The following is an 18,402-nucleotide window of genomic DNA, read 5'->3' as shown; positions in this document are numbered from 1 at the left end:
GTCAGGCCCCGGCGGTCATTGTCGCGCGTGTTTCTCCCCTCCCCTCGGTCTGGCGGATTGTCTGAATAGTAGTGCCCGTTTCCGGAACCCCAGATGGCACGCGTTTTTCAAAATCAAGATAGCGTCTCCTCACGAATTTCAAGATAATGCGCATCATTCGAAATCAAGACTCGACTCTGGTGAGCGGATACTTGGCCGTCTCTTTCGCCAGAGCTCTGGCGTGCGCCAACGACACGCCGGGGTCCATCGTGACTCGTCAAACGAGCAGAGTATCCTTTAGAATGTTCATCGTTTGAGCGTTGGTGGTTTCCATGATGCAGAAGGAATCCCGCGATCTCACCAGACGCGATCGCAACTTCACGCCGTTGAGAAAGAATTTCTCCTGATTGAACACGTCGCAATGAAGGTGTCCCAATGAATCACCGCTGGAGCCGTTTCTGAAAAATCGTTCGCGCTTTGCGAAACCCTCATAACCAGCACCAAGTTCGTCCATTCTGCCGGCGGTATCACCGTACCACAACGTGATCGTGAGATGCGAATTTTAGCCCGTATTGTTGTAATCGACCAAAGTCTTCATGTATGCTTTGTACGCATACGCGTTGTTGGCCGGGAAGACGGGTTTTTGATCAAAGGGAACGTCTACTTGACTAAACAACGAGTGCGAAAGGTTGTTCACAAGAACTGTGATCACTGCCCCTGGCGGGGTTTGACCGACCGAACTCACCAGCTCCACCCTATCCAGAGGAAATATACTGACTCGCAGACTGAGCATCGTGTGCGACAGTTCGGGGTACTCGTCGCTCAGCCCCGGAATCATGGATTTGATCGATGAGTCGTCGGTAAGACACTGGCTTGTAATGGGCCCACTGCCCACCCTCTATCGTCGTTTGCGTAAGCGGTAGAGTGAACAAGTCGAGCTTCGATTTCGAACACTTGCGCGAATGAGCGTGTAGGTAGGTCATTTCGGATTATCGCGTACCGAATATGTCAGCCGCGGTTCGTTTCTTGTAGCACCCGTTATTCTTCTTCTTTTTTTTCATTCGTTCTGGTCGTTTGCACTGTTCTGGTTTTTTTTCTTGGGGATATGTCTTTTCTGCCACCTGTTTTGCAATTTCCGGTCAAACAGGTGCGACGGTCCGTCAGAAACTGATCGTTCGGTACACCGCGACCTACCTTATACCCGCTTCCCGTCATCAGAGTTCGAAGTTTTTTCTCAGCTTCGCGTCGTAGATTGCGTCCCGATTGGGCAAATCGTTGTTTCACCGACTCTTTGAACGGCGCGTCCCGACCCGGGTCCAAAATTATATTTGCTCCTGTTCGTAGTGTCTCCTTACCGATCGCTCGGGCTCCGCTCGTAAGTAGGGAGAAAACGCTTTAAAACAGCCCCTCCATGATACCGTGACCTCGCCGACTCGGATCTCGTGATGCTGCACATAGTGACTCATAGCCAACCGTATTCGTGTATTTTCCTGAAGTGCAGCGTCACCGTCAACGTCCCGTGCGTGAATGGCAACGGCCTTCCCAGCTGATCTCTCATATCGATATCGATCGTGCAAGAGTTGGAGTTCAGTAAGGGCAGATAATGCGGCAGGGACAACGTTTTGGTTTCCGAACTCCCGTAGCAAAGATCGTTGTTGTTGATCTGAAATATGCGTAACAGAGGGGCGTAGACGTCTCCTACGATTTGTCGCAGTAGACGAACATGTGCGCAGGCATACCAGCCACTACGTTGTAAGGGTGATCCACCTCCAAAGTCTTGACGATGGTTCGCGTTACTTTAGTGAAACCGAGCTGTTGATACAGACCAAGAGAAAACGACAAGTAGTGGCCGGTGGTTCACTCGCAGATGCGAGTAACGGCGATGCGATCCTTCGCGATACCGGCGTAACAAAATTTGAAATGTTTCGCTAGAAGCAAGACGCCGCTCAGAGCTCGCACGATCTGTCCGATGCCGGTGTAAACGCCTGGCTGTATGCGTAGCACGTGGGCGGTGACGCGATTGTCTTCGGACTCTAGTATATCGTCGAAGAGATCCGCCGGCTTCGGTGAGATGTGCTGATGCAATTTTACGGTGTTCGCCCCACCGGCCACCGTTTGAAGAGTCGTTGGATATTGAACCTCCACAAGAGCAACCTCCCATTCGCCGGTTCGCTCTATCTGTCGCGGCAATTGCGTAGTGTATGTCGTCGTGGTGTTGTCTTCGAAGTATCGCATCCGAACGTAAGTCTCTAGCGTCAGATGAAACTGATCCTTGTTCATGCTCGGTGTTTAGACAGACTCTTCGCCGAAATCCAGCTATCAAATTTCGAGGAATACCTACGCCAACTGACGAACGGTTTCTCACTGGCCCCTTTACCACGCGTCTGTATGATTATATTCACAAAATAATAACTATTCTTTTTGACGCGCTGCAGCTCCGCGTCGTAGAACAGGCCGTCGATCGTCTTGCTGGATGAATCCTGCAGCGCGTGAGCTACGGAGCTGCGTTCGTAGACCCGTGCGAGTTCGAACACTTCGTCCGTCCAATTGACTACGTAATCTTACCGAAATACTCCCTTGGCCCTGCTGATTTGCACTTGATCGCCTGTGCGAAATCGCGCGTACCCCGACGACTTCGACACTTCACCGCCTCGTGTATTTTCCATGTTAGCGCGAGCTGTCGCGGCATTTTCCAGCGTCACCTCAGAGGAGGTCATTTTCATGGTCAAGTGTACGGTGCGGTTGTGAAGCTCGACCAGCTGCGGCAAAAAGTCCACGTATCGTCGAGTATTCGCGTGCGTGAAATATCGCCATATTCGTTCCTTCAGAGTGCAGTTGAAGCGCTCCGCCACGCTTGCTTTCACGTTGGGTTTCCGAGTGACGCGATGCCACGCGTTACGACTGACGAGCCTCTTTTGAAAATGGACGCCTACGAATTTCTTTTCCTTGTCGGTCTGCAGATGCATCGGTCGTCGCTCGGTCGTTTTAGCAAATCCTCGAAAACCTCCGCGACTGTAGCTGCAGTCTTGTCCTTTAACGCTCTTACCCACGCGAACTTGCTCAACACATCTACGACAACACGAAGGTGTCGTACCCGTCCGTGTACTGTTTCGGCGATCTCAGGTCGGCGAGATCGGCTTTCCACAAATCGTCAACGTTTTGTACACTGCAGTGAGCTCGGGAAATCTTCTTTGTATCGTTTCGTGCAGCGTGTACGCGTCCTGAAAGGCTAACCAATAGTCGACGGCTGCCAGAGATATTCTCTCTCCTCTCACGGCTTGCTTCAAACCGCGTGCACTCCCGTATCCCGCGGGGTTGGACGGGTCGTACCACAGCTTCTTCAGAAGATCATCATCAGCGCAGAGTGCACCAGCGACCTCTTCCCGTTTGAACGGGTCTTGCCTTCTTTCGCGAAGTACGAAAGACGTCGTCATCGTCGTCGCCGTCGTCAAAGTCGTCGTCGTCCGAATCGCCGTAGTCGCCTTCGGCCGGATCGCAGCTATTACCATCACTCCTCCACGCTGTGCTTTTGTTACCGCAGGCCGTCAATAAGGTTCTTCCGGTGAAACGTGCGTCCTCAAATATATCGGATTTCCGAAGAACTCTTGCGGCGTGTTAACAGCTTTGAGGAGTCGGGCGAAATGATGGCGCCCCGTCGCTTGCACGGATTTTCTTTCTCGCACAACGTCGTTTATCAAGTCGATTATATTCGTGCCCCGTAGCTGATTACCGTCGACAGCCACTGTCCCGTGACTGTCCCACTCAATTATCCCTACGGCTGTCAGATAGTTCAACAGCAGTTTGGCTTTGCGTCGAAACTTCAGCGGTTTGCTGATCAAGATGTCGTGTACGGGTACGGCTCTGTAGCCAACCGGAGCGTTGTCGCTACCGCTTTCATGGACTTCGTCCACGCTTCCTCACAGACACGTCTCGTATACTGAGTTGTAGCGTTTTTCTCGTTTTTCCGGCGAAATACGAATTTCGATTCAACACCTGACTGTACAATCGCGATTTCTGGCGATCGGATCTTCCCTTTCATGCAAAAATATCGTCCATCTCGCGGTCTCATCTGCTCACGATGTTCGCGGTGTTTGGTTTTTGCGTTCGTGTTCCAGTTTCCGTCTCTTTCGCTTCATCTTCTCCGTTACGTTGCCGTTGCAACCGCTCCACCGTTTCTTGGGGAACAAGAACAATTCTTTTCGCTTGCTCAATGCCTGCCTCGCGTTGCCGTTCCATCCTTCACCCCCCAACAAAGTGGACACCAACCCGCCCATGATGGGCGCCAGTAATTAGTGATGAGGAGCACCCGTGTTGGACCAGCAATTTTTTCTTACTTCTCCAACTGCCGCGGTTACTGGCCAGTCGACGTAAGATTCTACGATATCTTTTCAGCCGTGATTTCTGACGACCACTAAGTTTGAAGTTACCCTTCAGAGTGTTAAGGGCGCACTCACAGATATTTCTCACGAAATTGTCGTCGGCAGCGCGCAGTAGCGCCGAACGTTAAAGACCACTCGATTTGCAAAGGGCGTGTCACACCGCGGTGTTGGATGAACTGAACCGCCCTGGTTAATCTGTTCGCGGTGACATGGGAGGTGAAATACTAGAGCACCCCGCGGCCCGTTTTGCTTCATATCTTTCTGCGGTACGCAAACGTAGCGATTTTCATCCGTGGGAAATAGATTTTTGCAAAATCAGCAGTTTTCGGGCGTCGATCGCTCCGGATCGAGTGATAAATATCCGTAAGACCGATTCGTTGCGTCGCTGCAGGCTTCTGACGTACGAAGCGTGGATCCTCGGGGTAAACTTGGCGTGTAAAGTATTGTTTTTGCGCCCGGTCCCAGGGGTTTTGAAAAAATATTATATATTCCGCGTTCAGCGAAATATTCCGCTGACCGCGACCTTGATGGAAGAGATTCGACGTGATGAGAAACATGCCGAAATTTTTGTGAAAACACCCTTTGGTAAAGAGATCGCCGACCGCGCCGTTGGATGATTCGCGCATCAAATCGTCGAGAATCAGCCACTCTGGAAGTTTTGCGTCATCGAAGTCGTAGTCACCCTGCTGGGGTAGTTCCACGCGATTCTCAATAACCGGCAAACGGTCGGACGTCACCGTTCCGTCATACAGCGGTTGCCATTTTGCGTGATACTAGATGATTCGCGCGAATTTCGCGTCGCACATATCGCCAATGTATCACAGAAACGTCTTGAATAATTAGGATTTTCCACAGCCGGATGGTCCGATCACGATGGCGAAAAGAGGATGCTTCCAACGCGTGTCCATGGCGAGTACTCCGAACTCCGAGTCATCTGCGAGTTATTATATACAGTTATCGACCGTTTCGTTGAAAAATGATTACCGCGGCTGGAGAATCATCCGCGTTATCGAGCTGATCGAGCGCGCGCGTGGCCGCTATTTCGGGGTGCCTGCCTGGACGGATCAGCTTGCAAGCGTGGTACGGCTTATCAGCTGATTTCGTACGAGGGGGGCCCGCGAAAAAGCTAATGGCGGCGGTCTACACGGCGTGTTTTATCAGCTTGTTTACACGACAGCTAGTCGCCCTGCCGGTATTGCATACTTACCTGGTAATGCAATCGGTTACCGCGTTGTACTGTCACACGGCTTCTTTGGAAATGCACATGTATGTGTGTGCGCGTGTTTCGCATGTGCCGTGCGAGAATACACATTGAGAGTGAGAGCAACGCCAAGGTAAATTGCTTATTTTCTTCGTTAGCGTTGACGTGCTAAAATACTTTGCGTGCCGCGTGGAATCATTTATGTCGCCTTGTAGCCCAAGGGTAGCGTGTCGTAGCTGTTTGGACAGAGCCGACGCTTCGATTGAACCGGGCGACAGGTTTTGAAGATCGTGCGCGTTACCACGTGATGCAGGTTGGTCGCTCCACCGTGATAGAATCGTGGGCGTCGATCACCATGTTTCGGACAGATTGAAAATTGATCTTCGGACCTCTCTGATAGTTCAAAGTAACGCTTTTGACCTTACACACCTCAACCTCATCCTGATCGCCCGGGCGTTTCACTACAAAGGCGTCAAATTTCGGAACCCCGAGACAATCGATCGTATATAACTACCGGCGCCGTGAGCAACCAATTTGTCCGTCAAGTCACCCAGAAAATTCGCTGTCAGCGGTTTGTATTCGTCGCGGATGTTCTCGCTCTCTAGGTAGATGAAAAAGTCGGTGTCAAAATACAATACCCTACGCTGCAATTTTTCCAAATAGCTGTAGAGCTTCAAACGTGCTTGGGACATGGAATAGGCGACGAAGACGACGTTGGTGTTGGGCAACGGTATCGCACCCTTCTCCGTACGTCCCCATCGCGCGTAAAGAATCCGCTAATTTACGGGCAAAATATCGTGAATCCCGACGTCCGGATTGGTGAGAAGCTCCAAGAGCCTCTGCCGCTCGTTGATCACCTTTGTACGCGGTGGATTATCGCACTGCACAAATTTACCCCAGAACGAATTCAGACAAAGTTTCGCAACCGAACGCAGCCCGGCGTTTTTAGCTATCTTGTACTCGTCCAGGCAAATCCCCTCGACTCGCTCGTATTTCTTCATGTAGCGTTGGCGAGATGTCTCATCATCGCATTCCGCCGGCCAGCCGCTGGCCGTCTGCTTCATCTTGAGAAACGTGTCTATATATCCAGCAAACAAACTGCTTTGCTTCCTCACGAAATCGTACGCAGTTATATCGTATTGCCATATTTCGCTGATATTGACAATTCTGCACCCCAGGGCGACCGCTTTTTTCAATTCGTCCGCCACCCATGTACACAAACCGTGACCATGATTGGAGCATATAAACATTGCGCGATTTGATTTAGGTTCTCGCGAAATATCACTAGTCGAATTTACAACAGCGCCACAACAGGGGTGAGGGGATCGCATCGACCGGCCATGATCTGTTATATTCCACGGCGTGTTTACCAACAATATTAGAATCTATCTGTCGATAAAATCGTAGAAACCACGACTGATGTTGTTATTTTGGTCGGAGAAATGATATGGTGAATTAAATAGGATGGGATTATTTCCGTCGATGATAGAGTAAACACTTGCCATTGATGCATTCGAGATGAGTGTTGTAAGAAAAAGAAAATAAAGGAGACGCATCAAGTAAAATTACATGCTAACTCCTAACTGCCAACTCCTTCAGACTGCTAACACGTCTCGTTTATCGTTAAATCATCGTCGAATGGCTGTGTCAGTTTTGTGAGGTTGACACACCGTGGTTCATAACAGATCGTGGCCGTCGATGCGATCCCCTCACCTCTGCTGTGGCGCTGCTGTAAATTCAACTAAAAATATTTGGCGAGAACCTAAATCAAATCGCGCAATGTTTACATGCTTTAATTATGGTCACGGTTTGTGTACCGCTCAACCAGCGGTCGGCTCTGTTCGCATGCGGGCAATCGTCGTTTGTCGAATTCTCGCAGCACGTGCGACACAACGAAAACATCAATTTGCCGTGCATGCGGACTGGCAGCAACGGGTAGTAGAGATTTTGCGGCGAAAGCACTACGCATTTTACTAGGCCCTCTACCGCGTCTAGATTCGCGTTGTCAGGCTCTGTCAACGTCTTATAGAAATCCTCTACATGCACCTTGACACGGCCAACGGGGTACTGCCCGTTTTTGCATACTCACGGATACAGAGAGCAAACATCAAAATAGCGAATTCTCTTTCCCTCGGCAACCTCGTCGAACCGTTTTGTGTTGTTCGTACGACCGCCAAAAAACGCATCGCAAGAATTTCAACACTTCACGTTCCTCGCGATGATCAACGGGTGTTGCTCCACGTATGCCCGCAGTTTCGCGTCGTTCTTAAGCATCTAGGTGACAATGCACTAACACATCTCCGTCACGATGTAACCAATCGTAAGCATTCTGACGATCTTTGCGCGAGTTTCCTCTAAGCGCTTATTCATGCAATCTTCAGCGGCTATTCTTTCGTCGTGATTCGCTGAGAAACAATTTCGGCATCCGTGCCAGTAACACCCTTCAAATTCGAGTACGTGTCTGGTACCATCCTCGGTCACGTAGTAACCGTACACAGGGCGACCCCTTTTTAGGATACGATACTCCCTGCAGCGAATCCCGTAAATTATATCTTTACCGATTTAGCGTTTTTTGAGACAAGCCATTTGATCGCCTGAGTGGACTGATTGTCGACCATCCGATACCCGCGAGACGGTTGAATCTCGTTGGTATTGTCTTACAGAAAATTCTGCCGAAATAGCACTAAACACGCCGACGCACTCTGAAAAATGTCGACGTCGCTTCGGCAATAATCGATCAACTCCTTGTCGAAATCAGATACAAAGTCGATTTCGACAGCCTTGTTGTACCACGCATAGAATGCTGTTCGTTCAGCGGTCCCCATGATATCCGGCAAATAATATTCGACTGCTGGTAGCGGGCCAACGTAAGCAATTTGCTGGCGTATTGAATAAATAGGGAAAGAGTGCCTTGCGTGTTCCTACGGGAAGCCCGAAGGCTTTGGGCAGCGCCGCGAGAGCCATCGGCATGTAAGCAAGCGAGTCTAAAAATCGGGTGTGCCCCGTTTCCATGAGTACGATTTCGGTTTCGTTCAGAATTACATGGGGTGAATCCCTGTTATGATTCACCAGCTAGCGTAGAACAAAATGCGTTGATTCCCCGCGCGTTGTGCGCCAGACATGAAATTTTGCGGAATCTATGTACTGGTCGCGTTGCGAATTCCACAAACTGTTTGACGGAGTCGATGTCGAATACGAATTCGCGTACGGGGCCGCAGATGAAACACGGTGTGCAGATGTCGGGTTCTCGTATACAACCGGTGCAAGTTTGTTGAACCACGCATAGGTTGGGAACATGTAAATTCGATTTACGATCCCCCTTGTTCAACGTGTCGCACTGTTGCGTCTGAAAAGCATAGGATACGTGAAGATGTTCCGCGTTGCTGTCAGGTGCCGCGAATCGCCTGATGTAACACTCATGGTTCACCGGACGGCGGCAACGACAGTTTTGGCACTGAATTTTTTCGCAATGGTAAATGCTTTTAGATAAATCTACAAACCGATCGTATGAGTGACAAATTTGCAGAGTAGCGCATATCGTTCGGCGGGAGTTAAACGATCCAGAAAGTCGGTGTTTTTGCAGACACTCCTCTCCCGAGACCCACAGCCCATATAATCGGAGCAGCGAATCTTTGCGGTCGTGATCTGGCACGCGGTCGTGCTGGCGCAACTCGAGCATTTCGATGTATACCGGTGATCGCCGAGGCGTCGATAAGCGATATTGCAAGTCTTGCAAAATCGCGTGTTCGCGGCGGCCGCCGTGAGATTAAGTATAGCCTTGTAGTGCCTGCCTAATGGGTAATACATTATATTCAGATGACCAGTCACGTGCCCGCCTAGTCGGATTATCTTGCGCGTGGCGTCGTATATCGCCTCCTCACCGCGTCCGAAGGTATTGAAATCGTATATCATGATGGCCAGGCCCTCGGTCGCGAGGTGGGCTGAAACTTTACCATCTCCGGTATACCGCTACCGTCTTTCAGAATTTTGACACCAGCTAACCCGCATAACCGCAGCGCTAGATCTTTCTGCGCTCACGACGTAGCGTATCGCACAACGGACTACCTTGGTTTATTTTCGTTAAGATTGGGCGAGTCTTTCCGCTGATGAGCCCACGATACGATCAACGCCCGCGGCAAACATAGTATTCCTGCGCACGGCGACGAGAGACTGTTTGCTCGCATCCTCATTAGTCAGCACGTGGTGAGGTTTGCCTCTCCCGATCGGTACAGTGACGTAATTGAAAGTCACCCTCAACTGCTAGATTATGCAGAATTCGGTCGCGCTCCGCGGTAACTGGAATAACAGTGTCCAGAGATTCCCGTACCTACAGTCCTTGGCGGGGCGAAAGGACAGTCCGACGAAACCGTGCACGAAAGACGGGGCCTCGAAACCGAAGCCCACGTCATCCGTGTCGTGCATAACGCGACTCATAGTGTACGCGTGTATATCTCTCATGGCCTTCGCCAACCAGTCGATAGGATTGCGCGTGTCGGGGGCTGTTGAAATCCGCAGTGTAATTTGACGACTGTTTGATCGAAAACAATTATAATATTTCGCGCGTTCTTCGCGTATCGTAAATCTAGCACCCGGTACGACTTTGTACGACCTTGGCCGTGCTGAGTGCATGAAGTGTTTGCCGTTACTACAGTGACACCCCCGTCGCAGCGTAACGAAGGCTGCGTTTCAGATGTTCTGGCGCACCCGTTTATGCCCTGCCGTTTGAACCATCGTCGTGCGAAAGGCGATAATAAAAGGTTAGCCCTATTGTAGATTCAGGAATTCGCCCACACACACACACACGCATGAACGTGTGCTGTCGGTCATTATCCTTCTCTCTGGGCGGCGAGCATGTGAACGTAATGTCGCCGGGTGTCCAATGACAATTGTCGCAGCCGCTCGTATACAGGGTGAGTTTTCTCCGGGTCTGAACGAGGGAGGGGCTTATCACTGCTGATGCCCCGCCCTTTGGTGTATCACAAACTGTTATCAAAATCTATGTTTACATCAAGCTTTCGATACTCAGTCAGGTCGAGCAAGGTATTGTTGACTTCCGAATGAGAAGAATAAGCAGATCAGGACCTCCAACTCGTGTTTATTGATTATCAATCTACATTAGATGTTCAAACTGATTTCCATCTTGTTCCATACATTTCATAACTCTCAATTCCATATTTTTTCTCACGGCTCTCAAAGTTTCGGGAGTTATAGCTGCACAAGCTGTTGTTATTCGGTTTTTGAGATCGTCGAGATTTGCAGGCTGCGTTTTATACACCTCCGCTTTTATTTTACCCCACAGAAAAAAAATCAGGAGAAGTTAAATCAGGGGAACGAGGCGGCCAGGGTACAGCACACCCTCTACCGATGCACTCTACTTCATACCTTTCTGAATGTCCATGTTTAAATCAAATCCTTACAAGGAATACAGCCTTCTATCATACTCAATCTGATGTAATTATGCAGCTTCTTACCACTTAAAAACTGACGGACAACTCTGGAATAATGAGCAGGGGCTCCATCGTGCTAGAATAATGGTTGCATACTCTGTAGACGAATATGTTGACATGCTGCATCGGTAGAGGGTGTGCTGTACCCTGGCCGCCTCGTTCCCCTGATTTAACTTCTCCTGATTTTTTTTTGTGGGGTAAAATAAAAGCGGAGGTGTATAAAACGCAGCATGCAAATCTCGACGATCTCAAAAACCGAATAACAACAGCTTGTGCAGCTATAACTCCCGAAACTTTGAGAGCCGTGAGAAAAAATATGGAATTGAGAGTTATGAAATGTATGGAACAAGATGGAAATCAGTTTGAACATCTAATGTAGATTGATAATCAATAAACACGAGTTGGAGGTCCTGATCTGCCTATTTTCCTCATTCGAAAGTCAACAATACCTTGCGCGACCTGACTGAGTATCGAAAGCTTGATGTAAACATAGATTTTGATCACAGTTTGTGATACGCCAAAGGGCGGAGCATCAGCAGTGATAAGCCCCTCCCTCGTTCAGACCCGGAGAAAAATCACCCTGTATAACGCGCTGCATATCCCAGTCCCCGTTATTGCTCACATCTGACACTACGAGGCAAAACATTGTGCATACAGCGTGTACACCTTTCGTCTCTCTCTCTCTTTATCGCTAACTTGTTACAGATATTCACGTATACGCCAGCAAAATACTCACCATCTGATTGTTAGTCTCCTTCATCTTCTTCGGTTTTCTGTTATTCTTCATCTCCGTCTTCTTCGGCTCCTTGTTCTTCTACATCTTCATCTTCTTCGGCTTATCGTTTTTCTTCATCTTCGTCTTCTTGTTCTTCTTCATCTTCGAAGTCTTGTTCTCCTACATCTTCGTCTTCTTCGGCTTCTCGTTTTTCTTCATCTTCGTCTTCTTCGGCTTCTTGTTCTCCTTCATCTTCGTCGTCGTCTTGTTCTTCTTCTTCCGATCTTTTGTCCTCCGCCTCCTCCTCCTCCATTTCCTCCTCATCCGACCATATCTCGCAATGGCCGAGTTCGCGTGGATCGATCGGTCTTCGACCCAAATCCCAAACGTCAAAGCGCCGAGGTCCAATTGGGAAATCATCTATTGGGATACTGAGGATTCAAATACGTTACCTGGTGGTCCGGATCCAAACTAGTGATTGTAGGTTAGAATCACATGTTTACCATAATATGAGTGTCAATAAAAATTGTAGCCTATGGTTCATCATTGACATAAATGAAAAAAAGTGACATAACGAGTGAATTTAGAAATGAAATTCATAAACAATTAATATACTTGTATAACTATTAGGGTGGGTCAAAAAAAACTTCCATTTTTTTTTTTAATCTCACACAGAAAAACTTGTTGCTGGGCACCTTTAGAAAGGACACAGCCAGTATGGGCTCTTAATATTAATGGGAACATCTTCCTCATCATCGATTTCTATTTTCAATTCAGTTTGATATCCAAAAAGTCATGTTTTATCAGCAATAGCTTGTCAAACTCGTACTCGGGTCGATATCTGTAGGAAATTGAACGCTCTACAAGAATAGTCTCTCATACTTTTTCGATGAATCTTACTCGATTACTCAAACCATTCCGGAGATATTCCCATTTGATTTCAATATGCAGTGCATCAGAGAAAAAAAAAAAAATTTGAAAATTCGAAAATTCGAAAATTCGAAAAAGTATAAGAGACTATTTTTGTAGAGCGTTGAATTTTCTACAAGAATCAATGCAGATCATTCGATAATAATTATTACTCAGTCAGTAGAAAAATTCAGAAAAAGAAAGTGATTTTTCTTTAAATTCTTCGATTTTTGACGTTGAATATCTTTGAAATGGTAAGATTTATCGAAAAAGTATAAGAGACCATACCTATAGAGCGTTCAATTTTCTACAGATATCGACTCGAGTACGGGCTTAACAAGCTATTGCTGATAAAACATGACTTTTTGGATATCAAACTGAATTGAAAATAGAAATCGATGATGATGAAGATGTTCCCATAATATTGGGAGCCCATACTGGCTGTGTCCTTTCTAAAGGTGCCTAGCAACAAGTTCCTTTGTGTAAGATTAAAAAAAAGAAATAGCAGTTTTTTTAAACCCACCCTACTAACTATGTTTAAGCATAGAATTTTCTCCTCATAAACATAAAAGTAATGTGTAAGTTGTGTTTATGGGTGTAAAAGTCATGCATCAAAGCACGAAACAGTTCGTTTTCATTCGTTTCCAGAAAAAAATGATAGTAGAGTCGAAATTATTAATAATTTCAATGAACAAGAGATAGTTGGCAGACATGAAATGTGGGTGAAAAATCTTAGAATGGGCAAAAAAAAAATATCACCCTCTATGCGAGTGTGTTCGCGACATTTGACTCAAGATTACTACATTCCTTCTGGTGAATATCACAAATATACAAACATAGTAAGCCTAAATTTTTCTTAAACCAAAATGATGTTAATTTTATTTATTTTCCAGTTAGTAAACAGCATTATTCGAGAAAAACAGCTGTTTCTTCAATGAACCCACCACGATGCAGTGTCGACAACTCTCAAAAGCATAATCATGTTCTATCAGCGCAACGGGAACAAAGGCGAATAAAGAGATCATTTTCAAAAAATGAAAAGATTAGAATTAATGAACAAAAAACTACAATGGAACCTAATTACTTCAATACTGATGATAACTCTCAAGAAGAGCGAGTTTTGGATGATCAGATTTATCAAAGACATGAAGATGAAAGTCAAAATAAAAATTGTGAACTTGAAGAGGACTCCAATCTTCAAAATGATCAAGTTTCTGGAAACGAAGTAGAGTTATGTGCGAAAACTATGACTGAATCTATTATTAAACAATTCAAAGACGTGGTCACACAAGTTCAAACAGGTCGTTTCATTCTTAAATTTACCAACTTTATCACCTCTGACAGTGAACTGAGTACATTAACTGGAATTCCGAATTTTGATCTTTTACACTCAATAAAAAACTTGTTGATAAGAAGAAGCCAACAATGCCTTTTTCTAACGCTAAATTGGATTTATTAGACATAATCATCATGACTTTCATGAAGTTGAAGCAGAATATGTCATATGCACTTTTGGCTATTTTATTTAGATCATACACACCTGAAACTTGTGGAGAAAAATTTTTCCAAATGATTGATTTGTTATATACTCGTTTAAAGCCAGGAATTTATAGGCTTGAAAAAGAAAATATTCTAAAGAATATTCCTTTTGATTTCATCGGGTTTGAAAATGTTTGCGCGGTTATTGATTGCACTAAAATTTCAATTCAAAGACCAAAGCCTTTGTGTTGCCAAGTGGTAACTTATTCGCGATATAAAAGTTGTTACACGGTCAAATTTATGACTCCTGTCACACCTTCTGGTTTGAATCCTTCTATTAGCAAACCTTTTGGTGGACGAGCTTCTGACAATGCAATCTTTGAACAGAGTGAGATCATTGAGAAGTTTGATAAAAACGATGATGTTATGACTGGTCGAGGCTTGACTGTCGATGATTATTATCAAAAAAATGATGTGAAATTAATTTCACCAGCTTTGTTGAAGAACCGAAAACAGTTTCCGAAAGTGGAAGCAATAAATGGACGCCGAATTGCCAAAGCTCGTGTGCACGTCGAGCGATGTGATCAGCGTATAAAAAGTTTTGGAATTTCATTATCAAAAATGCCGATTGGACTCCTTTATAAAGTTGAAAAAATTTTCACTATCATTTGTGCAATTGCCAACTTGAGCCAGCCTATTTTAAGAGATGAAAAATTTATGGAAAATCATAAGAATGTTACTGAGGATTTACATAATGTTATTAGTGATTTAAATAATTTTTAAAAATGTTTTATTACATTGTTAACTTATTTTTACAAAAGAAGTACAGAGTAGAATTATAAATGAAACTTATAATCAATAATTATACTGATTTTTATTGTACTTTTAGTTTGTCATTCTCCTCTTGTTGTTTTGAACATATATTACGTAACATTTTGTTGAAATATACTTTTTTTAAAGTCCTTAATAAAGGTTTCGTGAATTTCGCATTATAACTAATAGGTATTATCTTTATTTCTTCATCAAAAGAAGAATATATTATGAAATCTGTAGATGATAAGTTTAATATTGCCATACTTAGTTGAACTTGAGCGTAGTACATATGCTTAACTTTTAGAGTAACTTCACCATGTTGTTTAGTTAACCATTTAATTGACTTGCAGTCTCCTCAATACCCTTATGTTTACCCCTTATCGGGCATTTTATTCCAATAACTTCAAACGGTGTATTATCTTCAAAAACAATACCATCTGGAAAACAGCCTAACCAAGGATTTGATTCTGAAATAATTAAACCACATTTAACTATTTCCATTGACACCAAATTAGTGTAAGCTTCCCGTGCAAAAGTTTGTTGCTCTAAACCGTATTTTGCATTTTCATTGCTAAATGAAGGACCATAAAAGTAGTCAATAGATTTTTTTTTCCAGTCTGGATTTTTATTTGAATAATAAGTGAATGATAAGTAAGCTCTACTAGCTGTTATGCGGTTTTGTCGTTCAGCCAACCATACAGAATGAAGCTCAGTACTTTTTGAACGAATTTTCAAAGCATCCGTCGAAAGCCGATTAACAGTTTCATTACAACAATTTCCAACAACGCGACCAATCTTAAAATTTTTTAAATCAGTAAGTATTTCTGATGATTTTTGTTCATCGACGATAGCTTGTAGTTTATCAGGGCACAAAACTGAATTATTATTATCATCATTACTGAAGTCTGTGATAGCTTTATGTCTTCGGTCATGTGTACCACCTTACTGGTGCACAGAGTTAGGTCAATCACCTCCCTCCTGAGGGAGTTGATGAATGTGGGCTTCGATCCCCTGTTGAGAATTTCCAGCCGCTCCAGGGTGAGGTACTCCAATAGAGCTACTCCCCTCCTGTTTGTATTAGAGCTGCCCCATACCATGTGGTGCGAGTTTGCGTCGCACCCTTCCAGCAGTTCGAGCCCTTCGCTTGTGCAGTACCTTACCAGCGCCTTGAGTTCCTCCGTAGGTGGTGGATACTTCGAGTCATAGGGCAGGTATGCTGATGCCACCACCATGTCGGTGATCCCTCCCCGGGCAAGCTTTAGTCTTAGTAATGCTGCCACCAGGTCTCTGTTGTAGAACTGGTTCAATTTAAGTGCCTGGTGTCTACTATTGATGTAAATAGCCGCCTTGGGGCCTGGATCGTCTGGCCCCCCTGTTCTGCACAAAATTGCTCCGTTCCTTGATTCCGACCCCCCTTACAAGCCCCTTGTATACCCATGGTTCTTGTATGAGTGATATGTCTGTGTGCTCTACTGCAAGGTCCCTGCTATGTATAGCTGAGGCCGCTTTGCAGTGTTGCAAGTCAATCTGCGCGAAGTTAATCCTGCCTGCGGTCATAGGACTGCCTGCCATTCGGATGTACTTTCGCTGTTGGTGGGGGAGAAAGTGAGTCCCTGTTTACAGAGCCTCGCCTGCCCCCCCGGTGCCCTGGGCCCCCGCGTCAGGGGTTACCCCGGGTGTTGTGTCTGCAGAGCCAACTGCAGCGACAGCAAGAGTCTTTTGGACCCCCGCTGCCACGTCAGCCAGCCCTGCCCTGCCTATCTCGCAGGCCCTAGTCGGGCGCCCCCTAGGCCTGCTCGATCCCCCCTCTACTTTTTTGTAGGGCGGTACCCCTCGGCTCGTGTGCCCTGGTCTGAGGACCTGAGTCCACGAGCTTTTGAGGTCCTTCCCTCCCCCGCTACTAGCTTTTGCGGTGGACGTGACCTCACTCCCGGGGTCCCTCGCCGCCGATGTCGGCGGACTTGGTCCCCCGGTCTGCTTGGCCCCGGCCACCGCAACACCCTGGCCAGTGGGCGCTGAGACCCCCTGTCCCTCGCCGGTACTCGGTCGGGTTTCCTTGAAGGTCACCCTTCCGAGTCCATAGTGGGCCATGAGGCCAGCCCCCCTCAACCAGTCCCTGGACTTTGCGTCCACGCCCAGCACCAGAAGGACGGATTTTGGTCCGTCCTTCCTGTCCCAGACCCGCCAAAGGTGAGTCTGAGGACCGGCATTGAGGCGCTTCAGCCTAGTCAGGATGACTTCAGTCTTATCCGGCAAGCCGGGTATGACCGTCGTCATCTTGTTTAGCCTTGGGAGTTGTCCCCTCTCCAGAAGCTGGAGTGAGGCCTCCTCCCAGGGCTTTGTTTTAGGCACCACCCGCCTGAGCCATTTCACGGCCCCTCCGTTGGAGCCGGTGATCCAGAGCATTCCCTGGTCGCACCGGTACCCGTCGAAGCGAGGAATCTCCTCCCCTTCCGGGATGGAGTCCATCGCCCCGCAGAGCGCCTGCACCACCAGGTCGACTTCGCCTGAGCTTAGGGTGGCAGCAGGGTAGTCCGAGGGTGTAATCGCCACCCTCCTTCCGCCCTTGGCTGCCTCCCCATAGCTCTTCGGCCTGAGGACTTCCCTGCCCCTCTTGGGAGCCGAGTATGCCTCAGGCGGAGTGCTATCAAGAGGCCTTGGCCTCTTGTTTTGTCGCACTCCGCTTTCAGGTTGCCCACTTGCTGAGCCTCCCTTGGCGGAGTGCGCTGGTAGGGATGTTGCCGTACTTGCAGACTGGGTGACGTCCGAAGAGGTCACGGCGGCCAGCCTGGCCCTGCGCGCCCTCTTCTTCGCCGCCCCAGATCTGTTTTTGGGCTTGTCCCTGATGCTCTGAGTTCTCGCGGCGGTCCCAACCGAGGTCGGGCCCTCCGCTGCACCCTGCTGTTCTGAAACCGTTCGGCAGGTGCGGGCTCTCGAGGCTAGTGCCTCGATTTTCCCCACCATGCCAGCGGTTTCTTCCTCCAAGTTCCTCGAGTCCCCCTGAGTGGCAGCCTCTTCGGTCCTTGGTAGCTCCGACACCGTATCTGCCAACAGACTATCGCTGCTGGAGCTGTTAGTTTTTGTAAGACTTGTTGGTTCCATATTTGATCCCACGAGTAAGCCGGAAGGGGTGGTCCACCCATGCAGAGCCTGCGTTGCAGGGGTAAGGCTAGATACAATGGGGTGGCGCCTGGTACCCCAAGGGCATCGTTTGCGACACTGTGCCCCAGTGCCATTCAGCCCTCGGCAGGATAGCTCCCACCTTGGCTTGGGGAGTTGGTCCACGGCCGGGGCCTTGGTCCCCCATTGGCTGGTTTTTACTCCAGCCGGGTTTCCCATAGCCACCGACTAACCAGGTCATCCACAGTTCTGCTGTCCCGCGTTCCAGTTGCCTTTTGATACCCTGGTCCCGAGACCACGCATCCCTGCTTTTGGCCTGGCCGTTCTCCTATCCGCTACCCGGAGACGCGCTCGGTTGGC

General features: G+C 47.4%; 1 protein-coding gene across 1 annotated transcript; it reads left to right on the top strand.

Moving 5' to 3' along the window:
* Positions 1-13,367: 13,367 nt before the first annotated feature.
* On the top strand, positions 13,368-14,892 carry LOC125500032. The gene is made up of 3 exons (XM_048651115.1): positions 13,368-13,443; positions 13,524-13,982; positions 14,090-14,892. Exons 1-3 carry the CDS (start codon positions 13,368-13,370, stop codon positions 14,890-14,892), a joined length of 1,338 nt encoding a protein of 445 aa, XP_048507072.1.
* The last annotated feature ends 3,510 nt before the right edge of the window (positions 14,893-18,402 follow it).

The sequence above is a fragment of the Athalia rosae genome, chromosome 2 (genome assembly GCF_917208135.1).
Source record: "Athalia rosae chromosome 2, iyAthRosa1.1, whole genome shotgun sequence".
Classification (NCBI taxonomy): domain Eukaryota; kingdom Metazoa; phylum Arthropoda; class Insecta; order Hymenoptera; family Athaliidae; genus Athalia; species Athalia rosae.
This window is presented reverse-complemented; position numbering and strand designations above follow the sequence as displayed.

Bases quoted from the DNA above. Each gene is read 5' to 3' on its own strand.
- LOC125500032 (XM_048651115.1), top strand. From the start codon at position 13,368: ATGGGCAAAAAAAAAATATCACCCTCTATGCGAGTGTGTTCGCGACAT. The intron at 13,444-13,523 runs GTGAATATCACA...TTTATTTTCCAG, and splicing joins AGATTACTACATTCCTTCTG to TTAGTAAACAGCATTATTCG. The intron at 13,983-14,089 runs GTACATTAACTG...TGGATTTATTAG, and splicing joins CACCTCTGACAGTGAACTGA to ACATAATCATCATGACTTTC.